At 40.1% G+C, this 17,526-nt stretch overlaps 1 protein-coding gene across 2 annotated transcripts in view; it reads left to right on the plus strand.

The window, feature by feature from the left end:
- Positions 1 to 17,526, plus strand: part of OCA2 (OCA2 melanosomal transmembrane protein) — a 698,229-nt gene that overhangs the window by 561,215 nt on the left and 119,488 nt on the right. For both annotated transcript variants that reach the window (XM_073614631.1, XM_073614632.1), the window contains one exon: positions 13,808 to 13,916. In XM_073614631.1, coding sequence (XP_073470732.1) covers positions 13,808 to 13,916 — 109 coding nt within the window. The remainder of the gene's footprint in view (positions 1 to 13,807; positions 13,917 to 17,526) is intronic.

The raw sequence follows: 17,526 nt of genomic DNA on the forward strand, positions 1-17,526 counted from the left end.
GGAAGAACCAGAAGAAGATGATGGAGGAAGAAACCGAAGGAAGATAGAAGATAGAAGAAAGAAGATAGAAGAAAGAAGAAACATTTAAATAAAGGAAATGTCAAAAACTGTCTCTTGTCATTTTTAACATTTTTGACACATTTTTAGTGAAATGGTAGGGGGTACTTTTGTACCCCCTTACCATTTCACACAGGGGGGAGGGCCAGGATCTGGGGGTCCCCTTGTTAAAGGGGGCTTCCAGATTCCGATAAGCCCCCCTCCTGCAGACCCCCACAACCACCGGCCAGGGTTGTGGGGATGAGGCCCTTGTCCTCATCAACATGGGGACAAGGTGTTTTGGGGGGCTACCCCAAAGCACCCTCCCAATGTTGAGGGCATGTGGCCTGGTACGGTTCAGGAGGGGGGTGCTCTCTCGTCCCCCCCCCCTCTTCCTGCGGCCTGCCAGGTTGCGTGCTCGGATAAGGGTCTGGTATGGATTTTTAGGGGGACCCCCATGCCATTTTTTTTTTTTTATAAATTTTGGCCTGGGTTCCCCTTAAAATCCATACCAGACCTGAGGTGTCTGGTATAGATTTTGAGGGGGACCTCACGCCATTTTTTTTTTTTTTTTAATTTTGTTTCTTGGTTCCCCTGTGGGGAATTCCCATGCCGTTTTTATCAATGAACTTTTATGTGTATTGTCGGACCGGCATTAATAGCCACGAGTAGTTTTAAATTACTTTCTCCTTTGAAATGTCATTTTGCTGTTCGACTGTTCTAAACACGGGAAACGTGCCCCTTTACAGGCATACTATAGACACCCCCAAGGTACGAAATTTAAAGGGATATTACACTTTTATTGTTTCACTTTAAGCATTATTAAAATCCCTGCTCCCGAAAAAATGGCCATTTTTAAAACTTTTTTTTGCATTGATCCATGTCCCCTGGGGCAGGACCCAGGTCCCCAAACAATTTTTATGACAATAACTTGCATATAAGCCTTTAAAATAGCACTTTTGATTATTCATGTTCGTGTCCCATAGACTTTAACGGTGTTCGCATGTTCAAACGAATTTTTTGCCTGTTCGCAAGTTCTGGTGCGAACTGAACAGGGGGGTGTTCGGCTCATCCCTAGTCTCAATGGAGAAGATGAAAGAGTTCTTATAGGAAGTGGAGCTAATTCCCAGTGATATGACAGGAAAGGTGTATTAACCATAGAACACTGCCCATCAATAGTCTTTTGTTATGAGTTGCATCTAGTGGACAATGTTGGTATTGCAAGTCCAGAAGATATTATTTTTACTTTAAAGGCCGAAGGCATGACACTTACCTTTACCCCTCTTCTCCACCCCACTGCTTATACATATCACCCTGCCTTCTGTCCTCTCCCTATTACTGCTCTTACCAACTCTTGCTCATTCTACATCCATATACTGATAAAACCTTCAGTACTCTGAGGCACGCCCCTTCATATAAACCACACTGCCACATTACCTCCCTCGCCCTCCTGCTTCTCCTAACCTCTGGTGACATATCCCAAACCCTGGGTCCCCAGCAGCCATAACCCACAGAACTTAGTCTCTATTCCTCCTCTTCCCAAAACCAGCCTCTCCTTTTCCTGTGCCCTCTGGAATGCACGCGCTGTCTGTAACAAATTCACTGCCCTCCACGACCTCTTTATCACAAATTCCTTTAACCTACTTGCCATTACCGAAACCTGGCTTCATGAATCAGATACTACTTCTTTTTGCTTTCCTCTCCCATGGTGGCCTTCTCTGGACTCACTCCCCCAGACCAAGTGGATGGAAGGGAGATGGAGTGGGAACCCTAGCCCCATGCAGCACCTATCAGGTACTTCACCCACCTCCCTCTCTAACACTCTCCTCTTTTGAGGCACATTGCATTAATCTATTCTCTCCTATTTCTCTAAGAATTGCTGTCATTTACTGGCCTTCTGGACCAGTATCAACCTTCCTTGATAACTTCTCTGCCTGGCTACTTCAGTCTAACCTCATCTCTTGACCTGAAGCAATGGATACAAGCTCCTACTCACTCCAACGGCAACACCCTTGGCCTTTTCTTCTCCTATCTGTGCACTCTGTGCAACCTCTCCAACGATCCTCTCCCACTCTCTGATCCCTCACATTATTAGTTTTGCTCACTGTCTTCCACCTCCTCTCCCTCCATTTGCCTAACTGTTACCAGTAGAAACCTTTGGCACCTTAACCCTTCTCTATTCTATTGATCACCTCTATGAAAAAATCTCACCCCTGTCCTGCCCCAGCCTAGTCATTTTCATCTACAACAGCTCACTGTCTTCCTCCCTAGACAAGCTTGCCCCCCTCACTACACGCAGAATCAGGCCCTGGCCACTATAACCCTGGCAAACAGACACCAGAAGTCTCAGAAAATGTAGCCGCACTCTTGAGTGTCTGTGGCATAAGACGAAGTTCCAGGAAGTCTTCAAACAGTATAAATCTGCCCTAAAACACTATTTCTGCCTCCACACTGCCAAACAGACCTATTTTATCACACTTGTTAACAACTTCTCATCCAGTCCAGGTCAACTCTACTCTTCCTTTAACACTCTACTCTGTCCTCCACTGCCTCCACCCTCTAATTCACTCACTGCCCAGGAGATAGCCAATCACTTCAAAAATAAGATTGATACAATTGATGAGGAGATCTCCAATGCGCAGAAACCTCCCCCACTCAACACCCCATGTCCACAGATACAATATTTCTTCCCTCATTCAACTCTGCTAGTATTAACGAGGTTGCTAAACTTTTATCTAACACTCATCTACAGTAACCACCTGGATCCTGCTCCCTCACAAATGCTATGCTTACCCTCTGACTCAATTCTACACTCTCTAACTCTCATTTTCAACCTCTCCCTCTCTTGTGGCATCTTCCCAAACTCTCTAAATCATGCACTAGTCACCCCCATACTTAAGATTGGTGGGGTCCAGTGAGGGCTTTTTAACAACCTACGTCCCATCTCTTTACTCGCCTTCTCCTCCAAACTTCTTGAAAGACTGGTGTACAACTGACTGAGCGACCATCTGACCATGAACAAACTTCTTGATCCCCTTTAGTTCAGCTTTCGCCCTCAACACTCCATGGAAACCGCTCTCCTTAAACTGACAAATGACCTACTAACGGCTAAAAAGAACGGACGCTTTTTTGTACTACTTCTCCTCTCTGCTGCCTTTGACACAGTGGACCACCCCCTCCTCCTCAAAAAATCTCCACTCCTTTGTTCTTCATGACTGTACTTTTTGCTGGTTCCCATCCTACCTATCCCACCACTCCTTCAGTGTTGCTTACAACTCTACTCCCTCCTCTCCTCTTCCTTTCTCCGTTGGGGTCCCCCAAGGTTCTGTTCTTGGACCTCTCCTTTTCTCAATCTACACCACCTCCCTGGGTCAGTTGATTGCCTCCCATGGCTTTCAATACCATCTCTACGCTGATGACACCCAAATCTGTCTCTCCACCCTCCCAGCTCTCTCCATCTGTCTCCTCATGCATCACCAACTTACTAGCAGACATATCAGCCTGATTGTCACCTCACTTCCTCCAAACTCCAACCTATCCAAAACCAAGCTCATATTTCCTCCCCCTGGTGCCACTTCCCCTGATTTCTCTGTCGACATCAACGGCTCAACTATCAACTTGTCCCCCCACGACAAGATCATAGGTGTAATCCTGGACTCCGCACTAACCTTTCAGCCCCACATCCTATCGCTATCCAAAATTTGCTGCCTCAACCTCCGCAACATCTCCAAGATACGCCCCTTCCTAACCAATGTCACAACAAAGCTTCTAATCCACTCCATGGTCATCTCTCGCCTTGACTACCGCAAATCCCTCCTCATTGGCTTACCTCTAAATAGGCTATCCCCACCTTAGTCCATCATGAACGCTGCTGCCAGGCCCATTCACCTCACAAACCGCTATCTCTAGCTGATATCTCTAAAAGAGCCTTCCATTCATCAGTTTCTTACCTCAAGAGGCTTAAGAACTCCATATGCTGCAATTGGTTGAGACCTGTAGATCTGTGCTCCTTTCTGAGTGGAATTATACTTTTTTTGGTCTCCCACCAAACCTATTCATCCCTGGACTATATTTTTGGTCACCAGAAATACCTACCACATATTATTGGGGCTCACATTAATCCCTTATTTCTGATGCCCCAATCCATATTTACCATGACCCCCTGCTCCTCTATTTAGTCACTTTTGCACAATACTGAAAACATGGCTTAACTATTTAGCCAACGTTCACATAGGAGCAATTTGACATGCAATTTTGCATGTCAAATCACAGACTATTGCCGGCAATGGCACCGTCCGAATAGGTGTGACGCTGACTTTGCTTGCACAATTTCAAACCTGCCCTTAGTGTGAATGAGGGCTTAAAGAACTAGCAAGGAGACAAGAAAGACGCTGGTCCAGATGAAATAATTAGGCTAATTTGACTCCACGCATGGGTGCTAGCCCCGGCTCACTTTCGTAGAACTGGTTTTAAAGAATCAATTGGCAGCACACCATGCCTAATCCGGAGTCCATTTATTGCAACAGCCCAAAGTGACACACAGGACAATGACGGGTACAGATGGTTGATCTGTACCTGTCACTGTCCTGTGTGTCACTTTGGAAAGTTGCAATAAATTGACTCAGGATTAGGCATGGTGTGCAGCCAATACTTTCTTTGATACCCATTTAGAAAACAACGTGCTTATTTTTTAAATGATTGTGTGGTTTTCCCTTTGGTGTTATGGGAGGCACATAAGTCTGGCAAATTTCCAATTTATTTTCCTAAATCCAAAATCCACTTAATATCTTGGCAAATCTTGTGGGGGATTGGGACTACCAAACTTCTCCTCTTATTATTATTATGCAGCCCAATTATCAGTACACCCTTGTGGGTATCTATTGAATCCATTGACTGTGATCCCATCTGAATCGCCAACCTTCTATGGATTCTACCAAAAGATAGATCTCATCTTAACCCCATCACGAAACATTCATTGGCTATTTGGGATAGGTTTAACAACTCATGGTCTAAAATCAAAACATAATCCTCTCCTCTCTTTTCTTGGGAATCCAGCCTTTTACCCTGCATGGAAATTTCCAAAATACTTTTCTGCATGGTCTTGTAGAAATTTGACGAGACTTTATAAATTATCTACCGATACTCTTCAAACGTTTCCGATGTTATGTAAAAACCACGATCTCTCAAACAATGAGAGATTCCATTATTTACAAATTAAGAATTTTTATATGCCTCTACTTAGCTTAAGTACATCACTTAACCAAATGTCTACATTCGAACATATTTGTATAAGTGACCCACATGCTAGAGGGTTGATTTCTTGTATGTACCAGACTCTCATTACTAACTCTGAGAAACTTCCTCCTTATACTGTTAAATGGGCACAGGATATGGGACGAACATTTGATAACAATGACTGGTCTAATATTTGGTTAGCTACCAAATCATCATCTCCTAATTGTTTTGCCTTGGAAACCAACTTCAAAGTTCTAACAAGATGCTAATAGTACCAGCGAGAATAGCAAAATTCTCCCCTTCTTATCCCAATACTTGTTTTAGAGGTTGCTCTTCACCAGGTACACACTACCACATCTAGTGGGATTGTCCAGTGGTTTAAGAATTTTGGAAAGATATTTTTGCAATGGCTTCTAAGGCTCTAGACTTCCCTATTACTCCAGACCCAGCCATTGCACTTCTGAATCTTCAACCAGCTTCACTCACCAGGACACAATTCAAACTACTTATTCTCATTAATACTGCAGCCAAGCAAACTATAGTCAAGGCATGGAAGAATAAGAATTTAATTGTGTGCAGAGGTCAAACATAGAATGAACAAAGCTCTCATTTTTGCTAAAATGACAGATATTGAAGAAAATAATATCAACAAATTCCGATTAATTGGGCAACCATGGGTAAAACATTTCTTTACCTCTAATTTCGACCAGTCATTGTTGTCCCCATGCTAAAATCCTTGTGTTATTGTTATTATATAACTTGTTCATGTCATGGTCCAAGTCATCACCTCGAGAGTGAGACTGCTTTCTTTTCTTTCCTTCTCTTCTCTTTCCCCATTTTTTTCTCTCCTTCTACCTTTTCTCTTCTACTCTAAGCTTTTTTATTAGGCTAATGATGAATTTGGGATACCTTTATTATTTCAAATACTAATCTATTCCTCATTAACTTGGAGATTTAATTATACTGTGTAGATTCGATTTTTTCTCTACAATTTTTCTTTACGCACTAGGTTATGATTATCTAATGTTTCTCTATGAGATAGTTACATCTTCATATTAAATTTCATTTAAATATAATATTTATAAATAATATTGTTTTCAACTTTGACTATAAATGCCCCCACCCGTCCACAGTTAGTGCCCATATGGGGTGGACGGGTGGTCTGGAGGCATAATTTACATTTTAAATTTTGATCTTATATTTTTACATATGTCTTCTTGCTATAAAGTCTCCAAGTTACATAACCACCTGCTTTCAGCAAGATCAATTTGAACTTTATATACATATCAATAATCATATTGTTCTTTTATTTGTATCCCATGCTTTATTATTTATTACTTGTTATACTTTGTATTTTATTTATACAAACTTCAATAAAAATATTGAACAAGAAAACCCAATATCATGGGAGGAACTTGGCGTTGCAATTTCAGCAACTCAAGTCAGGCAAGGCACCAGGCCTTCATAGTTTACTGCTACATTATTATAAAACTCTTACATCTCAACTAGCACCATTTTTCCTGATGACATCCCTGCCACATGTTCATTATCTATTTCAAGCCCTCCCCATAAACATCTCACAACTGTTCTTTTCGCAGTTATGTTCCTTGGTTATACTCCACTAATATATAACACTTCTACATTTTCCTAAAACAGATTGGACTACCCGACATGCTTCAATATTACAGGGCTGCTCAACTGTCCAGGGTTGTTTTGTTGGTGCACACAAACCCTTATGAAACTGTGGGCTTAGCCAGAGCAGGAAAACAAGTAAACCCCCCTTCTCCTGGCTTAAGAATAGATGTGATCTGCAACTAGTATCGGAGCTATGCTTAAAATCATTTCAGTGGGCTTTCCGTTGAATGTGTTTTTGCCACCTTTTTCTCCAATGTATCCTGTACTTCTAGACCCTTCTTTTTTGGCTAACAATTCTAAAATATAGTACATCTTGTGGACTGGTAAATCCAATCTTTCATTTTGCAACTCCATCTGGTAGCCTTTCTCAGGCAGCCATATAGTCACTTCTGGACCCCCCTACAAACTCGGTTGGCATACTAGATACGCCATTTTCTACTAGCTAAGCTGCTTCAAGGGAGTACCCTTCTTCATTTGAGGACCTTTGCAAGTTCACGCAATATGTTCCTTGTTTGTTGTCTTTGATTTACAAACTTCTCCCTGCCCCACTGGAGAACTATGTACCCGCCTTCATTGGGAAATGGGAATCTGATATGCACACTACTATAGTCCAAATAAAATGGCTATCTTGTTCGCACATAAATCTTGACTAGCAAACTAATTTCAGGAACAAGGGTATAACTTTTTTTTCCTGTTGGTACAGCGCCCCCCCAAAGTATTGCATAAAATCTTTCCACAATTGCCAGACACACGTTGAAGGTGCTCAAATCTGCCAGGCATCATATTGCACATTTTTTTGGGAATCTCCAAAAGCCCACCCATTCTGGACTCAGGTTAGTAAAGTTATTGCTCGACTTACCTCAGTCAGCATGGGTGACCATCCTATGGCTTATTTGTTATACATTACACGGCCCCACTTTCTAGATACTAGTTGTCTTTGACAATCCACCTTCTCAATGTGGCCAGGGCCTGTATACCCTCCACTTGGGAAAAAAAATGGGTACCCCACCTATGGAATTGTAGTTTGCCAAAGTTAATATGGTAAGTCAGATGGAAGCTTATGACCTCTTAATACCACAGGGGAGATAAGTTTAGAGACATTTGGCACCCCTTGTTTCGCTTTCACTTACACTACAGATTACCAGAATCTGTTGGCACCTTTTGACACTGGACGATGCAAGTCTGCCCTTTTTAACTGTGCTGGAGATAGTTCCATAATAAATGGATAGCTTGGACCAACTTTCTGAAAACTTCTTGTGGCTTTTGAATGCATTCAGCTTGGGATCCAGTCTTCTACTGCCATAACTCCTGTTACTCCTCTTCCTTGTTCTCATTCTTAAAAAGGAAACTTTTTTTTCTTTTACTGCACCCTTTTACCTTCTTTCTTGGCATTTTACTCTTTCTTTTGTCTTTATACCTTAATCTTTGTCTTCTTTTTTTCACTCTAGTAGTATTAGCGTAGTCCACTAGTCTGCTTCTATCTTAACTTCCCATTCCCCCATTATATCCTATGTTACCACCAGGTCTATAAATTGTAAAATCGGGGTCTATGCAGGTGATTTTTGCATATATCCAGGTTGTCTGCCTGCCATTCATTGGGTCGCAAACCCTTGTCACATCATAGAGCAACAGACTGTATTGCAATGATTGTCTATTATAACAAGTACTCATATAGCACTCTCAAATTGTTTTTTCTATTGATGACCTGTACTTATTTCAGATGAACATACAGTGCATCCGGGAAAAATTCACAGCACTTCACTTTTTCCACATTTTGTTATGTTAGGCTGTGAATTCTTATGTACATGTGATTTTTTTATTTTTAATAAATGTGCAAAGATTTTAAATAAACTACTTTCACATTGTCATTACGGGGTATTGTTTGTAGAATTTTGAGGAGAATAATGAATTTGATCCATTTTGGAATAAGGCTGTAAACAAAATGGAAAAAGCGAAGCAATGTGAATACTTTCCAGATGCACTGTATTTGATCGTGGTTATATCTGTTTTAAATTTGCTTCAGCCGTGGCTGGGGAATTGTGCCTTCTGTATATCTTTTACATGTAGCGCTACCCCCGAAGGAACTGTAAATTTTGCTTTAATAAGAACTTGGATGGATAATGTTTGAATATTCCAATAACCCTTAGTAATGATTTGAGTATGCTAAACTTTCTCTTAGAACTGTGAGAAAAATTCCTTAAACAAGCTGTTGATGGACTGAGCTTTGTAGAAACACTTTGAAGAGACTAATCTTCCTCTATTGACATCCGCTCAAAGTCCTTTAAGAATTAAATAGACTGAGCTCTTTAGGACACCTGACACAATGTCCCCTTTAACCACTTCAATACGAGCACTTTTACCCCCTTCCTGTCCAGGCCAGTTTTCAAGTTTCAGAACTGTTGCACTTTAAATGACTATTGTGTGGTCATGCAATACTGTACGCATATAACATTTGTATCCTTTTTTTCACACAAATATAGCTTTCTTTTGGTGGTATTTAATCAACACTGGGTTTTTTATTTTTTTGCTAAATAAATGAAAAAAGGCCAAAACTTTTTGAAAAAAAAAAGCTTTTTTTCTTTGTTTATGTTCTAAAATTTTGCAAATTAAATAATCTTCAAAAAATTTAGGCCAAAATGTATTCTGCTATGTTTCCTTGGTGAAAATAACCCAAATCGGTGTATAATATTTAGTCGGTGTATAATATTTAGTCGGTGTATAATATTTAGTCTGTGTATAATATTTAGTCTGTAGGAAAGCTATAGAGTCCACAAACTATGGTAAATACTGTATATCTGAAAATCCTAAAGTACTGACGACCTCAGATCATTTCATGATCTTCTTTCTTGAGACCCGAAAATTCCAGGACAGTACAAATATCCCCCAAATTACCTTTTTGGAAAGTAGGCAGTCTGAGGTATTTAGTAAGAGGAATGGCACGTTTTTTGAAGTTTGTAATTTTTTGTCAAAAATTTTTGGAAAATTGTGAAAAAAAAAAATTGTACTGCACTGACGATTATTTTTTACATACAATAATCAGTGAAGTACAGCATAACTACATAAATACAATTTTTTTTTTAATATATATTTTCTTTTTTTCCTCTTTTTACGTACTGTGACCAGAGCAATACAGTGTCACCACAGTAATATAGTTATTAGTATTACTAAGTCTTTTTTTACATACTATGATTGCTTATAGCAATGAATTTCACTGCTATAACAAAAGCAAATATATTTACTTAATGACAGTGTCTAGACCCTGTGTATTGTAATTAGTTGTGATTGGCCACAGCTAATCACATGGTACAAATGGGCTGTGATTGGCCCTGTCTGTACCATGTGATCATTGTGACAAACCACAGCTAGAAACACATTTGTAAGCAATGAATGGCATGAAAGGAAGCTTTACAGCTGTCATGTGATCTGCTGTGATTGGTCACAGCGATCATGTGGTAGTAGGCCGGTACACTGATCAGTCATGATAGATTGCAATGGATAGTGGCCTGTTGTCCGGAGGGCATCAAGACGTCCTCCCATAAAAATAGGGTTCCTGCCCAAATGTCATTTTACAATGGCCTGGGTGGGAAACAGTTAAACACACTGACTCTAGCATAGGAGATGGCAACAGCACACAGTCGCTAGCATCTATCTCATCAGTTTGTACTCAGTAATGTTCTTGGGAAATTGGTTGCCTCTTTACAATATCTTTCAGACACTTTCACCCCATAATACTAGACTAGCTCTTCAGACGACAGCCCCTCAGTCAGAACTAAATGTACCTAATCCTAGCACCTATCTGGATGGGGCTAGATACGTATTCATCTGTATTTGTGTCCTGAAAAAAAACTACTAAAGTTTACCCTTTAGCTAGACTGGGGAACAACCGTTTTTTTTTTTTTTTTTCTGTCTGTCCCCTTTTGGAATGATGATAGAATTTTCAATGATGAGCTCACATGTTGTGGCTGTGACAGTCAGGGCCTGATTTCCCTATGTATTTTTTGCATCTAGCCTGTCCTTATTCACTAAAGGAAATGGGAACTTATTTTGGGTCACATTATTATTTTGCCCTCAAAACAGAATCAACTGTTCTAAGTACACTTGCACACGGTGTTTGAAGGCACTCAGCAGGTAGGTTATTCCAAACAAGAACTAACCACAGATCTTTTTCTGTGGATGTAGGCTGACTCAAATCCTTCTGTCTCCATGTAATCCCAGATAGACTCGATGATATTGAAATCAGGGCTCTGTGGGGGGGCCAAACCATCACTTCCAGAACCACTTGTTGTTCTCTACACTGAAGATAGTTCCTAACTAGGTATGAGCCAAACACCCTCTGGTTCGGTTCGCATCCAGAACATGCGAACAGGCAAAAAATTTGTTCGAACATGCGAACGCTGTTAAAGTCTATGGGACACGAACATGAATAGTTTGTGTCCCTTATCCGAGCAGGTTGTGTGCTCGGATAAGGGTCTGATATGGATTTTGAGGGGGACCCCCACACCATATTTTTTTTAATTTTGGCGCGGGGTTTCCCTTAATATCCATACCAGACCTGAAGGGCCTGGTATGGAAATTAGGGGGACCCCCACGCATTTTTTTTTTTTTTTAATTTTGGTTCAGGGTTCCCCTGTGGGGAAATTCTATGCTGTTTTTATCAATAAACTTTTATGTGTATTGCTGGACCGACAATTCATTATAGCTGGCGCTAGCGATAGTAGTTTTACATGACTTTTTTTCCTTTAGAAATGTCATTTTGCTGCCAGACTGTTCTAAACACAGGAAACATGCGCACCTTTACAGGCATACTATAGACACCCCCAAGGGAAGGAATTTAACAGAATATTACAATTTTATTGTTTCATTTTAAGCATTATTAAAATCACTGCTCCCGAAAAAACGTCAGTTTTTAAAACTTTTTTTGCATTGATACATGGCTCCTGGGGCAGGACCAAGGTCCCCAAACACTTTTTATAACAATACCATGCATATAAGCCTTTAAAATTAGCACTTTTGATTTCTCCCATAGACTTTTAAAGGGTGTTCCGCGGCTTTCAAATTTGCCGCGAACACCCCAAATTGTTCACTGTTCGGCAAATGGGTGAACTCATGTTCGACCCGAACATAAAGCCCATCCCTATTCCTAACCACTTCAGACTTGTGCTATAGCCGAAAGATGGCTACAGCATGGCTCTCTCATTCTGGGAGGGAGTCCATAGACTTCCTCCTAGAATGCCAATGGTGTACCCTGTGATCGCTGTGTCCTTTAGACACAACTGATCACGGTAAAGAGCGAATCACAGTGGCCCTTTACCATGTGATTAACTGTGTCCAATCACAGCTAATCACATGTAAACAAACTTGTCAGTTATCGGCATTCCTTTCCTCACGCACTGTCACAGCATGTGAGGAGAGAAGAGCCGGTAACCAGCAAATGTGACAGGGTACATTTACAGGGCACATTTGCCCTGTTGATCAGTGCAGCCTAGTCAGTGCTGCCTATTAGTGCCTTCTCATCAGTGCTGCAAATTGGTGCCTCCTCCTCAGTGCTGCCTATCAGTGCAGTTTCATCAGTGCACATCAAGGAGAAAAATTACTTATTTGCAAAATTTTATAACCGAAAAGCGTTATTTTTTTTCAAAATTGATTGTCTTTTTTTTGTTTAGCAAAAAAATAAAAAAAATAGTGGTGGTTAAATACCACCAAAAGAAAGCGCTCTGTCTAAAAAAAAAAAAAAATAATGTCATGCGTACAGTGTTGCATGACCGCACAGTTGTCATTCAAATTGCGTCCACACTGAAAGTTGAAAATTGGCCTGGTAAGGATGGGGTGAAAGTGCCCAGTACTGAAGTGGATAAATACATTGGCTGTATTTTTGTGGTCATTGTCCTACTGCAGAATAAATTTGGGGCTGTTTTGAAGGCAAAGGGTGGTCACACCAAATATTGATATGGATTCCTCTTCTGCTTACTTTACATTTTGTTAAGTGATTGAAAAAAATAGTAACCTGTCTATTTCTGAAAGCATTCTTAATTTATAGCATTTTGTTCACACCTGCATAAGACTTTGAACAGTACCGTAGATCATGATGCCCAACCCAGCAAAAGAAAAACCAGATGACGCCATTTGTCAAATGACAGCTCTTTGAGGGAAGGAGTGAGGATAGTGGTGACTCTTGCCATAGTATGACCATGTTATTGCCAAAACATGACCAAGTGGTCATATTTGGGCAATGATGTAATTCCCTATCCCCGCCCTTTTGCTTACATGGCTGGGTATTTAAGGTCATGTAAGTGAATAGACCAGATCATTTCAGCTGTCTGCTTCCTTGTCAACCACTGACTGCAGGGAGCTGTCACACTCATTCATGAACGTCCAAACAGTGCGTGTTCTGTCTGAACTTACTTTTTGGACCAAGCACTCATCCCTAATGACTAATACAGTGGTTCGCAACTCCTGTCCTCAGGACCCACTAACAGGCCAGATTTTAAGTATTACCTTGGGGAGATGCAGACTAGAATACTGCAATCACTAAGCAGCAAATGATATCACCTGTGATGTATTTCAGTTATCTTGCAAACCCGGCCTTTTAGTGGGTCCTGAGGACAGGAGTTCAGAACCACTGGACTAATACTAGCTAGACTTTGCCCTGGATACAGAAATATTGTCTAGTCATTTGTTAAAATGTGATTACAGTATATTCATTTTTTTTGCATAGAAAGTGTTATCAGTTGATTTTCTGTGCAGAAAAATTACAAGCATCTAATAGGGATCTTTTTTCATTGTAAAACAGCTTTGTGGTAAGTGTAGCTTTGTCATTATGCCAGCTTGTCTCCTTTTTAGATGTTTTCAGTAGCATGTATGAACTGACACCTTTTTATAGGAGAACTTGTTTTTTCAACAGCATGGAATAACCGACAAGATCCTTCTAATCAAGTGTGTGTTTGTCTTGGGATTTGTCATCTTTATGTTTTTCCTCAATTCATTTGTTCCTGCAATTCACTTGGATCTTGGTAAGACTTAATTTTTTTCAGCTAATTTTCACATACTTTATTTGTATAATACTAATATTTATAATCATGCTATAGATTATCTCCAATTAACAGCTATTTTTTTAGCACATGGTTCCAGACTTGGCTAATGGCTGAAGGAAAAAATGGGTTTTTGTGAATAATCAGACTATGCCAGATTTACCTACAATAGAAACAAGAGCAAAGTGCACCCCTTTATTCATGAGAAACCTACATTAAAAATTCAGTCCATTTGGAGCCTGTTTTAGACTGATTATCTGAAGTACTTACTGGCTTCTTATATCTATGATGATTCTTTTTAATGGTTCCAGTGAGGGTACAGAGCCGTCAGCTCAGGTGAAGAGGTTTAACCCCTAGACTCTCTAATGGATATACACTTAGTGTCACAAAAGATTTTGCATACGAAATGTAGCCTATAAAATATAAAAATGGAAGGTAGTTGAAGAAAAAATGCCTTACCCAATTATGGAACATTTCAAACAAAGCATTTTGTGTAATTTCTAGCTGTAATATGCTAGCACAAATTAATTTACTGAACAATATACCAAAAGTAAGAGAGCCCCATTCCTGTAAATGCTTTTGGCTGTTTTTTAACTAGTATAACATTGCACATTCTGTTCAAAATAGCTGGTTTGTAATGTTGGACTTGCTAAAATTTTTTTTCCTGTTACTGATCAGAGAGAAAATAGAACAATACAGTGCTCTTTAAAGATGAAATTATGCTGGCAAGTTATCAAATTAATGTAGTGATGTGCATCTTCTCTTTTCACCATTTTCTAAGTAGATAAAAATGTTATCAGTTAAAAAAAAATAATCTTGGTAAGAAGTGGTTTGAATTGCTAATACTGTTAAGACCACTAAGATCTTGTAATATCATTCGACGTGTTATCTGGCCTTACTAATTTATGATGTAATATCTGAAGCAGAAATCCAGCCATTTTTTTTTCCTTTCTAGTTTTGTATAGAGCAGGAAAGAATGTGTTTCTTTTTTAGGTTTTTATTGTTGTCAGTGTACCCATTTGTAAACTAGCCTTTTTCAGAGGCGCAATGAGAGGAAATGTATTCAATAGGCTGGCAAATCCCACGGACAATAGTTGGGAAGTGAGAATAAGTGTCCTAACAGGGAGCAAAGATGACAGTAAAAACTTTGTTCTCCTTCCCCACTTTACCCTAAGTTTTCTTTTATTTTTTTATTTTATGTGAATGTCCTAAAGGGGGACACAGACCACAATAAAACTTGCACTCCAAATTTCCCTAAAGGGGTTTTAAATTGCAGCAAATGAGTCCAAGATGAAGTATAAAAAAGTTTATTACATAGTTATGTATATACAAATACAACTGTCCATCAAGACAAGAGCTCTAAAATGAATAACTAGAAGGCAAAACTTGCTTATTTGTATGAACACTTGGGTACAAAGAACATATAGTGGTAAAATGCTATAAAAAGTCATACAGATAAACCCCAACGCATTTCGACCATAAAACAGTATCAGCCTTCTTCAGGGGGGATAAGGATATAGACTTCTGGAGTATACAAAATATCTATGAATACAAAAGAAACCAAACAATGTTATTACATAGTTAACATGGTTACACAATAAATAAGATGATTTATATTTGCCAAGAAAAAGTGACTTAATTTTCTAGCCTTCCAGCAATTCTGCCTCAGATCGTCTCCCCCAGGGGCCCGAACCACACAGCACAGACCAGAATGACACCCCCCAAAAAGGGGCACCCGCCCAGCAGGCCACCAAGAGAGCCTGCAAGAGGTCGCTTTTACTGCAAACAAACGGGGGGAAGGGCAGTGTCAAAATAATCGCCCCACAGGGGGGAGGGGGCGGATGGTAGAATCACCAGAAGAAGGTCAAGGAGGGGGCCCAATGAATCCCACAAGCAGGTCACCAAGCATCAAAAGGGATTCCAAAAACCATAGAAAGAATTAATTATACAATTACTAACTATGAGGGCACAGGACAAAAATGCAATAAAGAAAGTGAAATGGAAAGAGCTCCCAGAGCAGCAGCAAAAATTGCTGCTGTCCCATTGGGAACAAGGAAGTGCCAAGACTCCAGGAAAGGAGAAAAGGTGGAATATGTGAAGAGGTGGAGAGAATGAAAGGGAGAGTGAAAGCAAAACTAAGTGGTGCAAACAAATCATAAGACGGCCCAATTCAAAGGACCGTATATGAAAAGTAAAAACCAAGTGCACAAGGAAGAGAGAAAAGTGACACGAGAAAGCTAGTGAAGTAAATAGTGAAAGATTAATGCATCATGAAAAATACCTTCAACAGGTGAATGAATGGTCACTCAATAAGAGGATGAGCCCAGTCCACATATGACACTCCTGTAATTAGTGGGTATCAACAGATAGCAAAGGAACATCTATAAGTTTTAAGAAATTATTAAAAATAATAAAAGGTAAGTGGATAATTAAATTAAAACAGGCAAAAGGTAAGTATACTGAATGTACAGCATATCACTTACGGGTGCTGGTGAACCTCCATGATGGGTCCTACCCCTGGCTGTCTGAGAACAGACTGCCATGCACCAATGCCTGCTTTATATAGGAAGTAGATGAGCCTGGACAGCCTCACTAAAGGCGGTATTATGAAGGCCCTCCCACTTCCCCCAACCAATGCCAGCATCGCCCTATGCTACCCTAAAACACCCCCCCGGGTGGGACCCACGCCACAACAGATCCCCAGGAAAATCCTTTAGGGAAATTTCTATAGTTTATGCGCTTTCATCGGGGCGTGGAGCCATTCTTTGCTCATACTACTGTATCCTTTTTCTGTTCCCAGCAATTGCTTTTTGGGTGGTTAAACATCCGCTCCCTACTTATGATACACTGTGAGTCAAGACACGCGCTCAGTAGTTCCATGTTCTAATATTGTTTACTTTGTATTTTAATAATCTTAATCTGTTGTAAATTAACGTCATATTTGTTCCTCTTGCACTATGTGTACCTTTCAAGGGGAATATTGGATGAATCTCATGTCTGGTTACCAAGCCGAATTTGGTAAAGGTGACCAGCTTGAGACCCAAATCTCCTCTGTGTTTCAAAAACTAGGTCGAATACTTGAAAATAAATCGTCCCTCTTCTGGCATACTAAGTCTTTCGACAGGTATTTAGGTGAGCATATCAACCCGTATGGGTTACAAATCCAAATTTGGATGGGCACCTGCAAAGCACCCTTTTTAGGAAGGAAACGATGGGGAACACCGTATTACATGCTGATAATTCTCACCCAGTGTGTATAAAAAAAGTGAAAGAAACCGTGCTATCTTAGACAAAAAATAGTAGCTGCCAGCACATCAGATAGTCTGTGAAAAAGTAAACCAAATAAGACAGTATAGTGCAGCGCTAATGCAATGAAAAAACAGTGAAGCTATCCCAATGGGAAATTGGGGTATATATATAAGTGCAAATACAATAAAATTATTAAACCACAATATTGTTGAAGTGTAGATCAACAGTGATAGTGTATGTAAAGTGTATATAGTCCATGTATGACAGAGGCTTACCAGACAGGTTGAACCCAACAAGGCGTATGCCTGATAAGTCAACCAAACTTTTGGTGTAACACACCCAA

This window comes from Aquarana catesbeiana, linkage group LG02 (assembly GCF_042186555.1).
Source record: "Aquarana catesbeiana isolate 2022-GZ linkage group LG02, ASM4218655v1, whole genome shotgun sequence".
Lineage (NCBI taxonomy): Eukaryota > Metazoa > Chordata > Amphibia > Anura > Ranidae > Aquarana > Aquarana catesbeiana.